General features: G+C 35.9%; 1 protein-coding gene across 2 annotated transcripts in view; it reads right to left on the bottom strand.

Moving 5' to 3' along the window:
- The window catches only part of LOC107676889 (SH3 and PX domain-containing protein 2A), a 111832-nt gene that overhangs the window by 23902 nt on the left and 66767 nt on the right, over positions 1-21163 (bottom strand). Inside the window, exons 6-8 of one of the 2 annotated variants that reach the window (XM_016471623.1) lie at positions 17314-17339; positions 6134-6181; positions 2415-2543 (exon numbers count right to left, since the gene is read on the bottom strand). In XM_016471623.1, the coding sequence (XP_016327109.1) occupies positions 2415-2543; positions 6134-6181; positions 17314-17339 (203 nt within the window). The remainder of the gene's footprint in view (positions 1-2414; positions 2544-6133; positions 6182-17313; positions 17340-21163) is intronic. The other variant, XM_016471624.1, reaches the window with a different exon arrangement.

Here is a 21163-nt window from a genome sequence, read left to right as displayed (position 1 = left end):
ATCGTTTTTTACCTCTGATTCACGCAATGTCCGAACTGTCCTGACCACGTTCGCGTCTTCTTCTTCAGCCGGCGCGTGACACATCTTCTCCTTCTTCTTGCTTTATGGCAGATCGCAGACTTATAAGTGCATTACCGCCACCTATCTCTCAAATGGACCACTGACACTCTATCTACAATCTCAATTAGGAGTGTCAATGGTCCTTAGACGCGTCACGCGCCGACTGAAGAAGAAGACGCGAACGCGCCCAGGACAGTTTGGACATTGCGTGAATCAGAGGTAAAAAAAAACTATATAAATACTGTTCAGTTTCTTGCACAGACAGATCGTTTAGTGTCTTTACACATCAATCTATCGTCACGAGCCGCAGGGTTTAATTTGGTTTTGTTTGTGTATGTTTTTTTGACTCTCAAAGCCGTGATTCCCATTCACTTACATTATATGACTGACAGACTGCAACGGTTTGAGTTAAAAATCTTTGTGTTCTACTGAAGAAACAAAGTCACCTACATCTTGGATGCCCTGGGGGTAAGCAGATAAACGTCACATTTTCATTTTTGGGTGAACTATCCCTTTAAACAAATAAACTAGTGATCTACAGTAAAAAGAAAGGCCAGTCACACCATGAATGATAACTTTAATGATAACTATAAGGTTTTAAAAAATAATAGTGGAATCACTTTCAGAATCACCTTTTTTCCAGCTGATGAACAGTGCTGGGGAAAGTTACTTTTAAAAGTAATGCATTATGATATTGCATTACTCCAGAAAAGGAAGTAATTGCATTCGTTACTTTTTATGGAAATTAATGCATTATGTTACTTTTGCGTTACTTTTTGTCACCTGGGCTGGGCTTGCTTATTTGTTTTTTAATAACAAAAAATCCAAAAGTTAGATTAATATTTTTTTATTTTTAAAAGCTGTTTCACACCAAAAGGAAGTGCCTCAGCCTCAGTCTCAACACAATCCCAATCGTCATTGAATAAATGGGAAAACAAAGTAACTTGCGTTACATATTTGAAAAAGTAACTTCATTGTAAATTTAAAAGTAATGAAAGTAATCTGATTACATAACTCGAGTTACTTGTAGTGTGATACCCCCAACACGAATAATAAAAAAATTGAAAGTCAGCCAAAATCCCCCTAACTTTAAATAATAAATATAACATTATAGCCATTTGGTGGGGATTATAGTATTGTTCTAGTTTTCCTTTTTTTCAACTTTTGGCATGATTACTCTATGATGGTCATAATGTATTTTAGCTCTATTCATCTAATGGAAAAGCAAGATTCCTGTATATATTCTGAAAAATTGGCCTATATGTTGGCATTGCATAATAAAAATTGTACAAAGAAAAGAAAACGCTTTTCTGAATTTGCAGCATGAGAACACCCAAGGTCAATAGAACAGGCAGCAAACAAACTACAAAATAAAGCGTCTCACAGAGAACGCCCATGAGACTGAGTCTAGACTAGTTTTGACAAAGCATTATGTTTGAAATCAGAAGGTCAAGCTCTCTTTGAGTTGGTCTTGCTTAATGATGTTATTAAGTTCAAATGGGTTTACTGGATCTTTGCTCATCTTGATAACTCCTGACAACTCCGCCTAATCCTCCCCACCCTCTTCCGTATGATTTAAAGGAAAAGATAAACTGATTACTCACAACAGTAAGAGGCTAGTTTTTAAGAGCCTGGTTTGTATCATTGCTAGCTCTCTAACGCTGTGTTCAAATGTTTGGCAACCATGTCTACAGACATAGTTCATAACATTGGAAGATTCAATGTTCAAACTCTACTGCACAAGGCTACGAGATACGCTAGCATGAACAGTTTGCGCTAAGTTTGAACATTTACAGCATTAGCAAGGACATTAATCTGGGAAAACAGAAACCAAAGGGATAAAAACAACACTCAAGGCTTTCTTTCTACACTTTCAATTGTTACTGTCAATCTCTATATTCTACATGAACTCTTAACTGTGTGACCCCTGATCCATTAGCACGTTTCAACCCACAAACTTCTCATGCCTATCTCATGGACATTCCAGATCAATCTGGCCACCATCCCAGAGATCTAGAGGGGGTTCTAGCCGACCAACCGCCAAGAAAACTGGCCATATGACACCTCCAGGTGGAGCCAAGAATGAGACTGTAGATTTACAGGGAGAGGGGGGTGTCAGAAGAGGAAACCAGGGGATCTTAAGGACAAAGACCGAAGGAGGCGTTATACATCAAAGAGGAAGAAAGTATCAGAAAAGACGAGGCGGCTAAAAACAGACCTGCTTGACATTTTGCATCTGAAAGCATTCATGTGTGGAGGCAACTCTACGTGTTTGTGGTTTGTGTATACACAAGCTTTCGCCAATAAAAACCACGTGGTAAGCCAATTAGCTACAGTGTGTGTGAGGGACTCACCGCTTTCGCTCTTCTCGATTACGTCCACTGTCTCTCCAACCTTCAGGCTGATCTCGGAGTTCTCCTGCCGCTCGTAGTTGGCCACCACCATGTACTGCTCCAGCACCATAGGCTCACTGCTGTCCAGGCCTGCCGGCGAAGGGAAGAAACAGGCTGTCAGCCACCGTCCCGCCATCCCCGCACTTCCCCCGCCAACCCTGCCCTGCCAGCGAACTCCGGCTTGACCCCTGTACACCGCCATCCGCACTCCTCAGCCTAGCGCAAATCAAACTCTTGCTGACTGTGCATGCTCCGCAATGACGGGCCATTTAGACGAACCTTCGACCTCGCTGGACACGCATTTGACTGGGGGGAAAAGACGATTACAAAAAAGCAAGGCGAGGTAGACTTCCTTCAGGGACTCGAGAGCTCGATAGGGTCGTGGTGATGCTGGGTCTCCATAATACAGTGAAGTTTTTTGGGAGGAAACAGGGAGGAATGTAAGGAAGGGAAAAGAGGCTGGGAGAGAGCTGTTTACGGTAGGGGACGTGACTCGCAAGTGGAGGGATAGAAAGTTTTTCTTCAACAGACGAGCAAGAACAGGCCTCCCTCATTCTCTCTCTTTCTCTCCGTCCCTCCTCCCATCTGGCTGAAACGGGGAGAGAGAAAAACGCCAATCAGGATAGACTGCTCTCCAAGCCTTAAATAGAAACATATGAGTGGGCCGAGTAAAGAGAGAGAAGCTGTGTTTATGTGAAACGCAAAGAGAAAGCATTTCAGCTAGGTTTAAGCCACGCTCTCTTTCTGTATACGTCTCTCTTTCTTTTTGTATTTCCTCTGACAATCTCTTTAACCTGTTCCTCTTCATCATTCAGCCAAAAAAGAAAATTCTGTAATTATTTACTCAGCCTTATGTTGTCCAAAACCTGTATGACTTACTTTATTTTCTAAAACTCACGGTAGGATTTCCATAATTATAGTGTGTAAGAATCTATTTCAAATCAATTCTGTTATTTTGAACATTCTATTCATCAAAAAATCTTGGAAAAAATATGTATCACGATTTCCACAATAGTATTAAGCAACTATTTTCAACATTGATAGGAATGTTTCTTGAGCAACAAATCAGCATATTACAATTATTTCTGAAGGATCATGTGACACTGAAGATTGCTGTTGAATATTTAGCTTTGCCATTGCAGGAATAAATCACACTTTTATATATTCAATTAGAAAATAGTTATTTTAAATTGTAATAATATCTCAATATTTCTTTTTTTTAACTCTTTGTTTATTCTTTTTACTCTTTTTTTTATGAAATAAATGCAGATTTGGTGAGAATAAAAGCTGAATTTACACTGCACCGATGGATGCAGACCAATGACAACAGTCACCGGATTACAGTACGTTGCTTCTCAGACATTACAAACCCACCCCTCCAAAAAAAATTATGATTCAACATGTTCAATCAGCAAAAACAAGTGACAACCAACACCAATATACTACAACAGGGTTAAAAAAAATTGATTCGACAAAACCGGACAAACATGTCTGTTGCTGTTTGTCTGCATCTGTCAGTGCCTTAAGAGACTTATTTCAAATAAATTACAAAAATCTAACTGACTCCAGACTTTTCAGTTTTTGTAGTGTATTTTTCATTGAATATCCTGTTTAACTCAGAAATATATCATATTACAGCAATAAATAGACTGAACATGCTGTTTAATGTTGTTTTTAAACCAAAATATCCAAAGTATAACACATCAAATGTTTCTGGCTCATGCATTCCAAGACTTTCTGCATATAGTTGCTAAAACTTAAAATGCTCTATTTGTACTTCTGAGAACTATTTTTGTAGTTTCGTTATATGGGCTTGAACTTCAAACTCTGTGTGGTTGCCTTCTCTCTGTTTTTCTCATGGTGTGGTCTTCTGGAAACTGGAGACTTTTAATAGGAAATGTTTCAAATGTTCTTACAGAAACATGAAATGTATCATATTTTTTACATTTGCTGTACCTCATGCAAGCACACATACACACTTACTATTGTGTTAACGTCTTTTTGGACACAAACCATGGTAAATCATGGTATACCATGGTATATGAATATACTATGATACTGGCATTTGATGTTTAATGTACCATAAAGTTTGCTCATTCATAAAGCAATTAATTCATATTATTGAACCAAATCATGACTTTTTGTACCAACCAAATCTAACATAAAATCAGGTCTTGTATTCAGTCAACGTCAAGCTGTCATGTGTTGCTAGCGCAATGTGTTTTAACACTATGAGCTTTTAAATCAGGATTACTGGGGAATCCTTTGAGTGCAGATGCTCAGTGCTGTGAGGAGAGAGAGAGCAGTAGTTCTGTATCTTGTCACTATCACCATCGGCATGGAACAAACTAATTAGCGATGCCTCACACTTCATGGCGCCATGCCATGCTAACATGAAAGCATACTGTATTGCTCAACTGAATGCTTGCAGCTGTGCTGAAGCGAACTGTGAAATATATTTCTGACATTTTAACGCTGTTTGTGCCAATCGCAGAAATATTTCACTTCAATCTGACAGTCACCACAACACCACAAAGAACAAAGTGCTCATTCCAAACTTTCCATTAGCATCCGTTTACTGTTAGCTTACCCCTGCGGAAAATAACCCGGTAGCTGTGGTTTCTTGCTGCTCTAAACCGGACATTAGCTAGTCCATGATGGTGATTAGCTTGGACTACCAATAAACAAGCTACATTAGCTGGAACATGGAAGGTCGACCAGCCACAAAAACCTGATTTGACTAGCTAATGACCAGCTGGGACAAGTTAGAAACCACCTTTCTTAAGCCAGATTATGAAATGTTTTTAGAAAGCATGTGCACAAGCAAATGAGTTATATAATCAGTCTGTTTTCTTTATTTTGCAGTAAATTGACCAATTATGTAGGTTGCGTGCGACGATCATGGTGAAAACACACTCCACATGGGCTATAGTTCTGTGAGCGTCAGCATTTATTTCCGAAAATAGAGCGCATTCTTTTCTGAAATGTTTATTTGGAGGCCGTCGTCCGTAAGACTTCCCAGGAGAGCACTGAGGAGAGACCACAATCTCTCATGTCATGTTTTACATCCTCCGTTTTCACACTGAATGTCTTCCTCTTCGCTGCTGGCCTTACAACACCTAAATATTTCGTCTTCCAGGATAAACTTTATAAGCCACAAGTAAACCTGCAGACCTATGAGATCTTGCTCTTAAAAATAAATGTTCAGTTAAAAAAGAGTTTTACATCCTTATGTAAATCTCTTAGGAGAACATTTTATTCCTCTTTAGCCAGTTAAATTCCCATAGTCATGCCCATATACACAACACTTGCAGCCTATTGCATGGACTTGTCCTAAAGTAGTCATAGTCAATTAGTAAATTAGTCATATTTACCATTATTAATTTCAAAAGTTAAATTCTGGATTGCTCACATCAGACTCACAGTTATATCGCGATTAAAGTCGTGTATTATGTTGCATTTCCTAATAGAGTTACCAGCCAAGTGGTGATTAATGGCTTTTCATGTCTTCGCCAAAGTCAGTTTTGACTCACATTTGGCACTTGATGAGTGTTAATTTTGGACCGTGGGTAAGAGCTGTTTTAGGAACCGTTCTTGTAAAAACTAGAAAATGACCACATTCAAGACTCGCAAAAGGAAAAGTGACAGACAGCGCATGCACACATATAAAGCATATCTACCTGAGGCCTCAGACTTGGTTGGACTGTCCTGAAGGCCATACATCCAAACTGAGAGCAGCGGAAAAGAGAGAGGAAAAAAACCAGAGGAAAAAAGGAGGATAAATGTTAGTCAGAACAGAGTGGAAAAAGACACAACAGCCAGCATTGCACGTTGTCTTCAAAGCAGCGAAATTCAGCCAAAAGTAACAATTTATACGCACTGCAGTACAGCTCACTTCCTTCAAATCTGTGACTTGTGCACAGGCCTTTAGCATTAGCTTTGAGATTAGTGTTATTCCTGTAAAGTTTGCTGATGATAGCAAACTTTAAATAATTTAATGCAAATAGAAATTATATGCATTATAGAAAATGAAGCCCATTTTAGGACCATAATATAATTTTGAGATGTGAATTTCTATATATATTTTTTTTTATTTTATATATATCTTTAAAAAATCTATTTTTTTAAATATATTTAAATATTTAAGTGACTTCATAATAGTGTGTTGCACTAAATTTTATTTATACTGTTTTTAATTAAAAAAATATTGACAGCACAATATTGACAATATTTAAAATGTATTTTGTTTGCAAACGATGCTGGTTATTTTCTACTTTTGACATGGTATTAATTAATTTTTTAACCAAAAATGCAAGTTATTTTCTCTTTTTTTTTTTTTTATAGGAAACTTGCTTTTTACAATAAAACTGAAATGTGACTTGTTTATAAGACGTCTTCATTTCAAGCAATGTGTGCTTTGATTTCAATTGTTCAAAATATTCAACAAATAACCATCAATAGTTAGTTTCCTTAAATTATTTTAAAATCACAAAGATAAGAAATGCACTCTTTCATTAGAAAAAATATCCCACCGTTAATAGCTGAGTATATTTACACTACAAACCTTTAATAAACTATGAGGGCAAAAATAATAAATAAATACATACATGCATAAATAAAATAAAATAATCGTTCATTAATTGTAATCAAGGTAAAATGTTCAATTAATCGAGATTTTGATTTTAGATCATATCGTCCATCCCTATATAGTGATGAGCTTGGCATTTGTTCACATTACATTAATGCAAATTTTGTAACAAATAAACAAATGCTAAGCTCATCACTGTAACTCAGCAATCAATATCATTCTGTCAATGTTAATTTTTTTTAATTAAAAACTGTATAAATAAAATTTAGTGCATAGTATTATGTCACTTAAATCTTTTTTTTTTCTTACAAACAGGCTTCGTTGACTTTATGCAAAATATTTTTTCCAAAAAAACGTATTTTTTTCAGGCTTTTTTTTTTTATCCCGCTGTGTAACACATCTCACCAGTATAACTGTATTTGCCAAATACCCCATACCAGATAAATGGCAAATAGTTCAGTGAACAACTGAAGAGTTATTAAGCAAGGCGCCATCTGGTTACAATACCCATAAAGCATCACATGGTGTTGAAAAACAATGTGCGTGTGTGTGTGTCTGCTCTGACAAATCTATTGCTTTTAAAGCAAGTATGTCTGAGTTTAAGGGTGTGAGGTCACAGCAGAGTTTCCTAATATCTTCTCTTTTATCACACACACACGCCAATCTCCATCAGGAAATTAAATGTCACACGTCACTATCGGTAAAAATATGAGAAGGCAAACGATCTCGGCTGACAGGAACAATTACTTTGCTTCTATAACTTATTTCTTTTCAACGCTTCAATGGACTCCCCACAAAGGCACGCATGCCACCAAAAAATGAGGTGTAATATAACCTCTGTAAACAATGAACACACTCAGCAACGGCAGAATTCAAGATGTAGGTACTTGCTAATGCCATGGTGATATTAACAGCCCTTTTTGACTTCAAAGGAGAATTAATAACTACAACCATTTCAGATCTAAGTTTAAAATTCTATGTTAAATTAGCATCAATAAACATTAGCATTACATATTAATTTTATTGGAAAAAATGGAACAAATTTGCAAAACTATCAACACAACTATAATTTGGTAAGTAGGGATGTCAGAAGTGCCAGTACTTTGATACCAAGATGACATAAAAAAAAAAATAATAATACAATTAAAAATGTATAATAAATAAATGTACATTTCTACAGCATTTGTTGAACTCATTTCAGTACTTGTGCAATGTCTGAACAGTCAAATGCAAACAGGTGGTACAAAAATACTCATATTTGTATTATTAATTAAACAACAGTATTAATGAGATTTTTTTTTTTAACTATTCATGCTCAAATCACTCATGCACTTTATTTCTGACTGTTCGCTTCAAACAAATTACTTGGAAAAACTTGAAGCAAGGTAGAACATATGTCTACTGCCATTGAAAATCTGTAATACTTGTATTAACCTTAATAATTAAATATAAGAGTTGTTTTAATTGTCTTTTAGATGCTATTGAATATAGCTTTGGTATTGAAATTGGTATATCATGAAATGTTTTTGTGGGTGTCAAACTTCTGATGAACCTGCACTTTCCAGCTCAGGGTCGATCTTGAGGTCAACTGTACTTCCCTACAAAAACTTCATGGGGTTTGAATTAAACTGACTCAAGTGCCTTGGAGGTCAAATCCTTTACTAATGCTCCACACCCTCATGCACAGATCCCTCCCTTTAGCGAAGCTCCTCACATCTGACAGATATTAACTTTCCAACTCTCTGACCCTTCCTTCACACAGAAACGCTGAAAAACTCACTGTTATGAACATATACTCAATCTCTCACACTCCCACCCATGATAAATAGACACACGGCATCGCTCACACACACACAGACTCACACACACTAGTGATTAAGCTCAGGTCAGCGGTGTTAGAACCGAGTGAACGTCTGTTTTGGTTTCTCTCACTGTAATTTACGCCTCTTTCCTGACCCCAAAGAGTTGACCTCCCTCCATTACAGGAAACATATATGTGTTTCTTTCTGAGAAATTACCATAGACATATCTGAAGAAAAACACAACACCTATTTGTTATCGACACTCTTAGATAGGACTTGTGCATTATGGACATCTTTAAAAAAAGAGAGCAACCCTTTGATCTGTTTGGTTTTAGACAGTTCTTGGCATGGGCATACTGGAGATATTATGGTCACTATGAAAAAGACAGCTATGCTGATTTGAATATTATGAACTGATCCAGTTGTTGGCTATGAAAGCTCAGCAAGTAGACCACAAAATCAAGAAAACATCAACAAATGAAAATCAAACCTTATGCTGACTGTGTTTTGGCAGAGAGGTCACATGAGACAGAAACACATGCTAAGCAACATGCATCTATTTTTGTATCTATGTGGTACTTTTTAAAAAATATTATGCCCCAGGGGTTGAAAAAAAATATTTTTAAAAGTCTGAAATTAAATTTCCATTATTATTTTGCCTTTTATGTACATATTTCATTGTTTTAGCCTGGTTCTAGACACAGACCAGTATTATTTTAGAACTATTTATTGTAGTTTTTATTCATATTCTGAATTAGTTTTCATCATGTAAATAGTTTATTTATATTTAGTTTATTTTATTTTATACACGGGTCAAAGCAGACCCATTTTGGTGTCTGCCTCAAATTAAATAAAAAAAAGTGTTTTGCATACATAGAAAACATTAAGTGCAAATAAAGTGTTTACTTTAATTTTTGTGAAAATAAAATGTCAAAATATGGGTGAAATAACCTTTCATCCTCATTCAGCATTATAGATATATTTATGCAAAAATGAAACAACACTTATTCTGACCTGTACTTATTAAAATATATAAAAGAACAAGTGATCATACTAAATTTTACTATATTTTAAATGACTAAAAACTTTTTGCTGACAAATGCCTAAAACCTAGATTTGAAGAATAGGAGCAAAGAGCAGTAAATATTTTATATTATTATAAATTAGTATTTGGGGGCTGCACTGTGATCCTTTTAATGTCATCTAATGGTTCTTGTTCAAGATATGCCTGTATATGTATGTTTTATATACAAACTATTGTTACACTGAATGACATTTTTATATAAATCATGGTAAAAATGTATAATAGTCATTATATTTTACTCAGAAAAATAATAATAAACAGGACACATTCTAATGTATGAAAAAAAATAAATAAAGCTGTATTAAACTTTTAAACTTTTTGGTCTTGAATACCCCTTTTCATCTTTGACCCATACACTAAAAAATGCAGCTTTTCTATTATTTATAGTTTTCACAGCAATAAACTTATTATTTTTACAATAATTACATTCATCAACTTCATCAAATAGCCAAACATGCTTAGAACAAATTGGAACTAAACATCCTGTCATTTTCCAGTAGCTAACATCTCTAATCAGTCAAACTGCATTCATTAAACGCCATTAAAAAGGACTTTTTAACCATAAAACCACACTGACCTATTTAAGCCCATTCCTTTCAATGGAACAGCAAACATACACCACACATACATACGGCAATTCCTCTCAAACTAAAACTATCCCTCCTCCCCTGAAACTCCCATCTGTTCCGCACGCCTCTCTCTCTCCGCATGGCCCCTCCACTCCTCCACAGAGCCCTGAGTCTTGTGTAAACAAGATTAGCTAGTCCAACGTCACACTGAACCCACTCTGCCACGTCTGACTGAACCCATTCCAGCAGAACCCCACAATCCCCCCTCCGTTTTTTCCCCTCTCCACATCTGAGTCTCACACGAGGAGCAGAATGAGGAGAACTGCAAGTAAAGCGTGTCCTTTCCTCGCCAGGGAAGACAGGAAGACATCTGAACAATCTGAGAGGAGTGTCTGTAAAAACATCCAGGTGCATTTTTGGTCTAGTGGTTAAAGCTCAGGACCCGAAAGGTTGCAAGTTCAAATCCACCAAGGTATGATCTGTAAAAAGTCTTTAAGATGCTTAACCCCAGGCTAACCTCGAGGGGGATTGGATTAACAGACTATAAGATGCTTTGGTCAAAAGAGGCAGCAATTTTTTTGCATGATGATAACCATTTAAATTGCAATTTCTTAACAATGGATTTAAAAACGGTTTGAAACAACATTAAACTCTTGGCCAAAATGATTTAAAATTATGGTGCAGGTCACATATACATTTCCCCTATTGTGAAGGACAGATCAGACGGTTATGGCGCACTTTACCTAATCCTTAGGGCTCTGAACTTCTGAACAGATGGTTTATGTCTTCAGGCTGACATAAGAGCAGTTCTGAGAGGACAGAACCAGGCAAAACTGATCCCTATTTGGGGCTTAAGTGTCTCAAACCCATCTGCTTGTCAAGATGGTCTCCCTGAGGAAGCGTGACTAACAACCCAAACTTAAGGTCTTAAGGGTCTTAGAGTTATGTAACTCTTGCTTGCTGTATTACAACAGCCTTTAGTATTGATAAGGTAAGCAAAAGTACTGAAAAGCATCATCAACAAAAAATACCATTGACATTTTACAAAAAAAAAAAAGCATTAATGAAATGAAAAGAAAAAAAATCAATGAGAAGCATAATTGACTTCCGCATCATAAACAAAAAATACCATTGACATTTTAAAAAAAAAAAAAAGCATTAATGAAATGAAAAGAAAAAAAATCAATGAGAAGCATAATTGACTTCCTACAAAAAAAAAAGTGTCAATAAAATCCTACAAAAAACAAAAGCATGATCAAAAACCTATGAGAATCACAATGTGTCCTACATGGGGAAAAAAATTAATAAGAAGCATCACTAAAATCCAATGGAATGCAAAAAGCATCGACAAAACGTTTAAAGTATTTACAAAAATCTATTAAAATTGACTAAAATTGAAGAACATCATCAAAATTCTAGTGAAAGGTATAAACAAAATCTTACAAAAAGTATAACTGAAAACCGGTTAAAAGTACAAAAGCATGAGCCAAAAACATCAACAATCAAATAAAAAAAAATTAAAATAATCTAAAAACACCAACGTAAACCATCACTGAAGTCCAATATGAAGAATTAACGCATCAGCGCAATCCCAAGCATCAAGTTTTTAGTAAAGTTTAATGAAGACAAAATATCTTACTTTAATGGGTCTGTTATGGGCAGATTGTGCATTAACCACAGAAATTACCCAAAACTCCATGCAAAGAATGGCTGAAGGTAGAAATAAACCATTATGACTATCAGAGCCATTTAAAACATCAACTGGAGGTTCTAAAACTGATACATAAAGGGTTCAGTCAGGGCTCTGCCGTTTATTTGTGTAAAGTCCCACAGCTATAGCGTAATGCTATTGAATTATGCTCTGTGTGAGTGATTATATTGTAATCATATACTGTTAAGGGCCACCTCAGAGGGAAACAAGACCCCTGTCTTCCTGCCACCACAAAGCTATGAAAGTCTACTTGTGACCTCTTTCTCTAAACTGTTTACCTAAGCCTACAAGGAAACTCTTCTTTAGTTTGTGAGTCTCTATGGCAATATCAAAGTTTGTCTCATGATACACATAATTTCAGTTTGATTATACTGGCCCTATTTCCATTGCAAGGAGAAGGTATGCTGTACTTGCACTTCCTTTCATAAAGCTGTTAGCAGTTTGTCACTACTTAAGCAATGAGGTACATTATGAGAGCCCATGCTATATTGTGAATACAGATCCGACTATATGCAAATGATTATGTATAACAAAAAACATTGATAAATATTATTTAAGCAATAAAACATGAACATATGTACTGTTGTTACTGAGTATGAGCAGTTTCATGCCTTTGGCCGAATCACAGCCACGCAGGCACTCCTAAATACAACACAATTGCGAGTGTGATATTGATTTTACACAGCACTTTAATAACAACAAGTTATTATTGAGTAACTTACAAACAATATTGCCAGTTACTTGTTTGTTTTTGCTCCAGCAATGGTTTTGTTCATGAATGAATCAGTGTCTTTAAACAAATCAATTGAGTGAATGATTCAATTCGCTCATGAATGCATCAGTAGGCGCGTTTCCATTACCCTTCAAATTGCGCAAATTGAAATTGCGAATTGAAAATACGCCTAATGGAAACGTGTCAATTTCGCAAAAACGCCCATATATCGCAAAAAAGTTGTTACGCTCGCACGAGGTGGTTTTTCAGGCAATGCGAAAAAGGAATAATTCGCAAAACTGCAATGGAAACGTTTTTTTCGCATTTACAGGTCACATGGCGTATGTGGTTTTCCCTACCATTAATGCTTAGACAATTTACACTGCACACGTCTGCGGTGCAGTGTGGCTCTGATACGGCCACTGAAGCTGATTGTGGCCACTCTAGTCAATGCTTGTGTTTATTCCAGCCGCGCCACGCACGTTTCTGAAGCGGCTCTCTGTGCATACGCCTCCTTTGAATAAAAATAGCCAAAATCCGTCAAAATCCCACCAAAATCTGTTGCCATGACTTATCGCGAGAGGCAAAAGGTTACGTTTTAGTCGCATAACATTGGTTAATGGAAACGCAATTTCGCAATACTTTTTTATCAACATTTATAAAATATCGCCAAAGTTTTGCGCAAATCTGTAATGGAAATGTGTCTAGTGTTTTAAACAAATTGTTTGAATGAATAGTTTGCTCAAAAACAGTTACTATTTGCCACCTACTGGTGTAACGATGTAACCTCGTTAAAGTCACTGAAAGTGGCACTGAAAACCCCTCCACTAATGCATCAGATTGTTATCTAAGCCAGTTTCTGCCACTGAATAAAAAGGTAATTGCAACTTTTTTTCTCACAATTTTGAGTTTACATCTCGCAATTCTGAAATTTTTTCTCAGAACTGCGTGATATACTGTAAACTCGTAGTTCTGACTTAAATATAAACTCGCAATTCTGGCTTTTTTATCAATATTTTTTAATCAAATACTCAGTTGCAAGTTATAAAGTCTTCTTCAGATGATATAAATTGCAATTGTAAGAAAATAGACAGTTTTTTTCCCTCAGAATTGGACTTTGTAAGTCGCAATGTAACTTTGCAACTGCGAGTTTATATGCCACGATCCTCACTTTATAAGTCGCAATTGTGAGTTTATACCAGGCAAATTCTGAGAAAGAAAAAACAAGTCAGAATTGCGAGATGTAAACTCAGAATTGTAAGATAAAAAGTTTCAATTACCTTTTTTTTTTTTTATTTAGTGGCAGAAGAATATTTATATTTATAATATAAATATAAATATACAGTAAAAAATAAATATATCACTGGATAACAATTGATGTAAAAAAACTTTTAAGAAATAATGTTTTCATAATCAGTCATTGTTGACACAGGAAGTGACGCCCATCTGTAATGAAAACACAATGTTTTTTTTTTCACATTGTCATGCAAATCATCGATTTCAAAACCATTTTAAAAAGACATTTCTCATAACATCGTGGAAGCTCTGGTGGATGGGACTGCCAGGGGAGCTACGAAGCCCACGCCTGGAACAAGTTTGTTTTTTTGATAATGACACTTCCCAAGTGCAGTTTCCACCTGCTAAACCCTCAGAGATAATTAATTAGGACGGAAACCATAGAGCCAAACGTTCAAACTGACAGAAAGATGGGGACAAAGTGAAACCTCAGATCTTTAAACATAAAAATAAATTACAAATTTCCAATCTTGCAAAATACATATTTGAGTAATTAGGATAACATCTTCAGGATGTTATTCACTTGTAGCTAACATAGATGATTACTGATGTCTGACAGATGCACATCCAGTGGTCATCTTAAAAACAGAATGGAACAGAGGATGATGATGATTCAAGTGATCCAAAACACTAATGATAAGTGGTTCCACATGATTTATTGTCAAATGAGAGGTAGGTGGGTGGGTGGGGGGTGAGGGGACAACAGCTGGAATTGCTCATTACATCACCTCAGCTGCTGGTCAAATTATAACCCAAATATTAGCAATTTTCAAACGTTGTGAGAGCAAATAAATGTGAATGAGCAAACAGACAAACAGATGATGGATGGACAGACAAATATTTGTATAGACACTGCAGACCTAATAAATACTGGAAAACAAATTCTTAAGAAACAATTGGAAAACAACTGTTTCTTAAGAATAACTATTTACTGGTCTAAAAAAAAATAACATTCACTAATGGATGTTTGTCTGGATCAGGTTGTGCCTACAACAAACAGATCCAATGTTCCCTTAAGGATAATAAGACCTAAAACAAAATACACAAGAATATATTTCATAAATGTTTGAATCAAAATCTTGAAAAGAAAAAGGTTTGTGTGGACGTTAAGTGTAACGATATTGGACAGAACAGATAACATTAAACCTAACCTTTATAAAAACAACAGAAGTCAATGGAAATCCCCAAAATGATACTTAGTGACACATCTTACTGCATATTTGACCTGACAGCATGAGCTTAACACAAATTCACAAACCTTAATGATGTCCCTGTTTAGACTCTGGTCCAACATCATCTATAAAACTAAACCTGTCTGTCTAGCACTTTGCCTCATCACAAATGTACTGAAATAACTACAGTATAAGACCAGAAAGCTGCACTCTCCCCCGCAAAAAAATCACTAGAATTAGATGACTCTGCATGCATGTGACTGTACATGTGTGTTTCACCTTCTAAACACATTCAGCTCTTAACATCACAATCACATGAGTACTAGCTTCCATAGCACAAAACATTAGTTTTAGTGTTGCAACACAGAGCCTATGACGATACTTTCTTCACTGTAATTTTAATGGTAAACGGCTGCAAAAATGCTACAGTAAAAACCTGTTAACTGGTTCCTTACAGTGAAAAACTGTAATAGAGCTAGTGTGACATTTAATGTAATTTTACAGTGAAATGCTGTCGAATGTAAAGTTTTTGGAGATAAAAAAGACCAAGTCGTCAAATTAAAAAAAATTGGCATTCCCATAATTCCCTGTGTGACACTTTACATTTGTGTTTTCATTTAAATAAATAGTTCTTCTTAGTTTGTTCTCACATGTTACACTATATGTTGTTAAATAAATGTTTATAGTAAATATTTTAATGCCATGTGTGTTACTATGATGTTGTTTTTTATTTGTGCATGACACTGTGCATATTTGTATTCACTTCAGCTTGTTGAAAAGCAAACTTTCTCTTTATTATGCTGGTTGTCAGTATAGATTAAAGGATCAGAGTGGTTATGCTAATTTAGCAGAAAGAAATCTGTTGGATCTACTGGTTTGTTTATTTGTTCAATCATTTTTGAAAATTAAATAACAATTAAAATGTCAAATTTACAGGTTCCTCTGTTACATTTTTACTGTATTTTTAGATTACAGAATTCTTCTGGCAACCATGCTGGCAGGTTTATTTTGTAAAAACCACAGGATTGAGGGTTGCACTTTAAAACAACTTTTTAAAATATTTTGTTGAAAATAAAGTTATAAATAAATGCAAACAGGAAATAGAACAACATCTGGAATTATTTAATACATCACTCAAACTTCTGATTACATCTGCATTGCATATTTGGAACCAAAAACGAAATCCAAATGTTAGTAAATTTTCAAAAATTGTCGGAGCAAACGAATGTGTTTACAAGTGGAAAGCAAACAGATCAAAAACGGAAAATATTTCTAAGGGATGTGTGTGGGAGAGATGACAAGAACTCTCACTCTTGTGTGCACAATGCTCACTCCAATCCAAATTACATTAGTGTTCAACTGTGTGTGTGTGTGCATCTTTGAGTAAGTCCCAACTGCAGAACGGCTGTTCACTCACAAAACACACACCCTAGCATGCTATCCAAAGGAAACTTGGTCTAATCCTTGTCATAAATCAGGTCTCTGTGCCTCAACATTATAATAACAGCCTAAAAAATAAGTATATACATTTATTTATACATGCACGCAGGGATAAAATATAAAATAAAAAATAATAAAATATGCCAACGAGGTGGTTCCATGTTTTGTCTGTGCCTTCAGCCGGACGACTTGGCTTGAAGCGTGAAGTACAAATGCACATACTTTCATGTGGCTTTACTCCAAAGTCCAGCCAGTTATTCCCAAACCTTTTACAGCCAACACTCCCAAAGCTCTAAAAACCTCTGAGTCATGTGCAATTCTCTAAAGAAACTCAGCTGAAACCCTGAGCTGAGTGCAAAACAGCAAGTCATTCAATGCCGCAAACACAGAGAGGGCATGCAGAGTTAGTGAGCGGGCTTGAGTTAGTACTTAAAGCCGGCAACAGGCTTAACAATCACATGGGAGGTAAATAAAAATCTGTCTTACCTGACTTGCGTTTGGATCCATAATCCCTGTAAAAAAAGCAACAGCAGAGTGACATGTTAAGTCACAGTAAGACAATGTCCTGCAGCAGACAGCTGTCACACTCACACACCCACACCCTCACACACACACACACACACACACACACACACACACACACTAGAGATGCAGTGAGAGCAAGATGTGTGCCAGGGCAAGGAGCGAGTGTGTGTTAAGATCGAAGGGGCCAGCTGCTATCGCCACAACATCTGATCATGTGACCTAAACAGAACCATAGCTCTTTCTCTATCCTTTTATCCCCCGTCCCTCCTCTCATCCTCCAGCTCTGGGATAAAAAGGGTGGATCTCTTAACACACCCTGATTAATAGATCAAAATGACACCCGGCCTGTGTGTGACGCTTATCCATCAGCAAAAAATAAAGTTAAAAGGTGAAAAGAGAGGAGATCTATTTATGGAAATTGATGCCAATGTGGGGAACTATAAAATTTAGCAAATGTACAGACACATACATTGGACACACACATGAATGGAAAGAAGAAAAAAGTACACAGAATACCTATATTTTTAAAGAAAAAGAGTGGTACGTGTTCTTGCAAAACTTAATATTGAAGTAGGCCTAAGAACTTATCATAATTGTTAGGCGTTTTTTAAGTGGTTGCTCTCTCTATGATATTGTGGTCAATGTGTTGATGCTTAATAGCATCACTAATAACATCTAAAACCATTAAAGGGCATCTTAAATGTGTCATTTCTGCATTGTAATGAATGCTAAAATACAAGATGGATCTCAAAATCATACAGTCCCTGTTGGAAATGGTTAAAATATGCAGAAGATGCTAGAATGATTATGTAAAAAAAAAAAATCATATAACAATTATTATTTTATAATAATAGATGCAAAGATGCTACATTTTTTTTATTAAATTATTAAAAATTAATCCAATTATAATAATATTTATTTTAATACAATTAAATTTAAAGTATTCACTACCGCAATCCTTGGTAATACAATTCATTAGCCTAATGAATGCTGTTTAGTGTTTCTAAGCAACATAAACATAATTTAGAATGTACAGTGACAGGTGGCTCACCCAAACATAATTTAATATCTAATAAATTAACAGAATTTATAATAGAGTTTAATAAAAATGCAATAATGCCAAAGATGTTTGGTGCATAATACAAGCATACTGTAATTGGAAGTGGCTGATGCAGCGCCATTTGAATAGATTAAGTTTATTACATGACATACTGTACATATTATGAAAATATGCCAGACTGTCTTTTCGATACACACACACATTCATGGCCGGTATTTCCCTAAAAAACCCTTAAGGGCATTTGCTTAATATCTACATTCCCCCCATCTAGTTCAAAATATGACAAGCCCTCCATCTTCTCTCCTTCCTCTCATCTGTTTCTGCATCTCTTTCTTTTCATCATTCTCTTGCTCAATCTCCTCCTTTGTGACTCCCGTGGGAGAATGAATACTCTCTTTTTCAGATCAGCAGTATGAGGTCACTGCGAACCTTCTAGAATGAACTCCTTTGTAGCCGAATAGAGGCAGGACAGTGTCCTAAAAGCCCTAAATCAGAGAGATCTGTTATCTGTCTCGTATAAAAGGAAACTGCCACCATTAAGACGGATATAGGACATGACATTTATGAAATGAACAGTAGGAAAATTCCCAGTTTTAAGAGACTAAAGCATGCCGGTATGTGTAGCAAGTGAGTCTTATAGGGATAAAAAAATATGAAATAAAAGATAAGAAATATAAATATAAATGCATTTAGTAAATAATTGCCTCTTCTTTAATTAATACAGCACAAACCGCATTTGCATTTAAAGTCCATTCATCAAACTGTGGTATTTATTGGGTTTTTTTATGAAAAAATTCTAATTCAATCATTTGCATACCGAATTGCGATTGGTCTTTTTGCATTTAAAAAGTAAGCTGAAAACATTTTGTGTACTTTCTTTACATACAGTACAACCAAAGACTAAAAACTTCAGGAAATTCACATCAAGGTTAATTTTTAAAGGCATGTTTTGCATGGCAGAAATTCAGTAAACAGTCTCCGCCAAACCTCTCCAGACCAATTGTTCCGGTTGTGAACCTCTTGAGTTGTATCTAATAGTAAATGCTTCACGTTTATCGCTCGAGACCGTTTAGCAGAGGAAGTGTTATTGGAAGAGACAGTTCACCGTTCCCTGCACTGGGTCTGCAGGTAATATACGGCATCACTTGGGTCGGCCCAAAAGTTTCAGACAAGAAAACTACAGTTCTCAGCTTTATCACTCCCAGAGTCACTATTAAACGAGAGGCAGCGTATGATGACGGGTGAGGAAAGGCAGGAAATGGTAGTTCGTACTGATTGGGCACCGCTCTGTTCATTCACTCCACTTGACCATAAAAGAGTAAAGTAATATACTATAAATCCACAAGTGACGCATTGCATTCTGTGTCTTGGTGATATCTTCATAAAGTCATCTCTGGCATTTGCTGTGGTCTATTTAAATAGCAGGCCTGTTCAGTGTTTGTCAAACTCACGGTGACCACCAGCTTAGACACAAATGAAGCGTATGAATTATGCACTGGCTTTCAGAAAGGTCAACTTTCTTAATATTTTACTTTAAAACATACACTCTCAGAAAAAAAGGTACAAATGCTGTCACTGGGGCAGTACCTTTTCAAAAGGCACACTTTTGTACCTAAACAGTCCATATTGGTACCTTAAAGGTACATATTAGTACCTAAAGTGTACATATTAGTACCTAAAAGGTACAAAAGTGTACCTTTTGAGAAGGTACTGCCCCAGTGACAGCTTTTATACCTTTTTTTCTGAGAGTGTATGGTAAATTTTGATGTGCAATCAAGCAACTGATATTTCTTTTGGAGCCCCAACAACAATATTTAATACTGTTCTTAAAAATAAAGGCCCATCTACAATCTTAAAAATAAAGGTTCCAAACTGGAATTTTCACAGCGTTGCCAAAGAAAAAACATTTTTGGTTCCCCAAAGAACCGTTCGTTGAACAGTTCCTAAAAGAACCATTTTCTCTTAGTGTTAAGAACGTTTTAAAAATCAGAAGAACCTTTTCCACTATAAAGAACCTTTTGTGGAATGAAAATGTTCCATGGATGTTAATGGTTCTTCAGGGAACCATCAATGACAATAAAGAACCTTTATTTTTAAAAGTATATAGTTATAGTAAGGTTCTACATGGAATCATAGACGCCAATAAAGAACCATTACTTTTAAGAACAACATTAAATATTGCACAAAAAGATTATTTATAGTGGAAAAAGTTATTCTTCTACTTCACACTAAGGAAAAACCAGTTCTTTTAAGAACTGTACATTGAAAGTTTTTTGAGGGAAACGGTTCTTCTACGGCATTGCTGCGAAAACCCCATTTTGAAGCCTATATTTTTAAGAGTATGTAATAAAAAGTCTTCCCAACATTTTGTTTTCTTCATTTGAGGGCCTTTGGCCATAAACAGGGAGACAAATACACAATCACACACATTCACAGGGTTATGTTTGTAGCGTCTGGACCAATCAAACACACAATTTTTCATTTGATTTAACAAATCAGTAATTCATTAGATTAACAAATCGTCACAGTCCCCTCACCCAATAAACTGGATGCCAGGATGTCTGCAACGACACCAGGCCCCCCCTGGTTACCATGGCAACCCTGACACCAGATACATTTACGACCTAATAGAATGTAAGTAGGGAAAATCACTGCCTTTTTCTTAAGGAAGAGACACAATGCACAGTAGAACCCTGAGAGGTCAGCTAAATATCTACAGCGGATCTAAATATTTATAATTAATTATAACTA

The sequence above is a fragment of the Sinocyclocheilus anshuiensis genome, unplaced genomic scaffold, assembly GCF_001515605.1.
Source record: "Sinocyclocheilus anshuiensis isolate Anshui unplaced genomic scaffold, SAMN03320099.WGS_v1.1 scaffold2166, whole genome shotgun sequence".
NCBI lineage: Eukaryota > Metazoa > Chordata > Actinopteri > Cypriniformes > Cyprinidae > Sinocyclocheilus > Sinocyclocheilus anshuiensis.
This window is presented reverse-complemented; position numbering and strand designations above follow the sequence as displayed.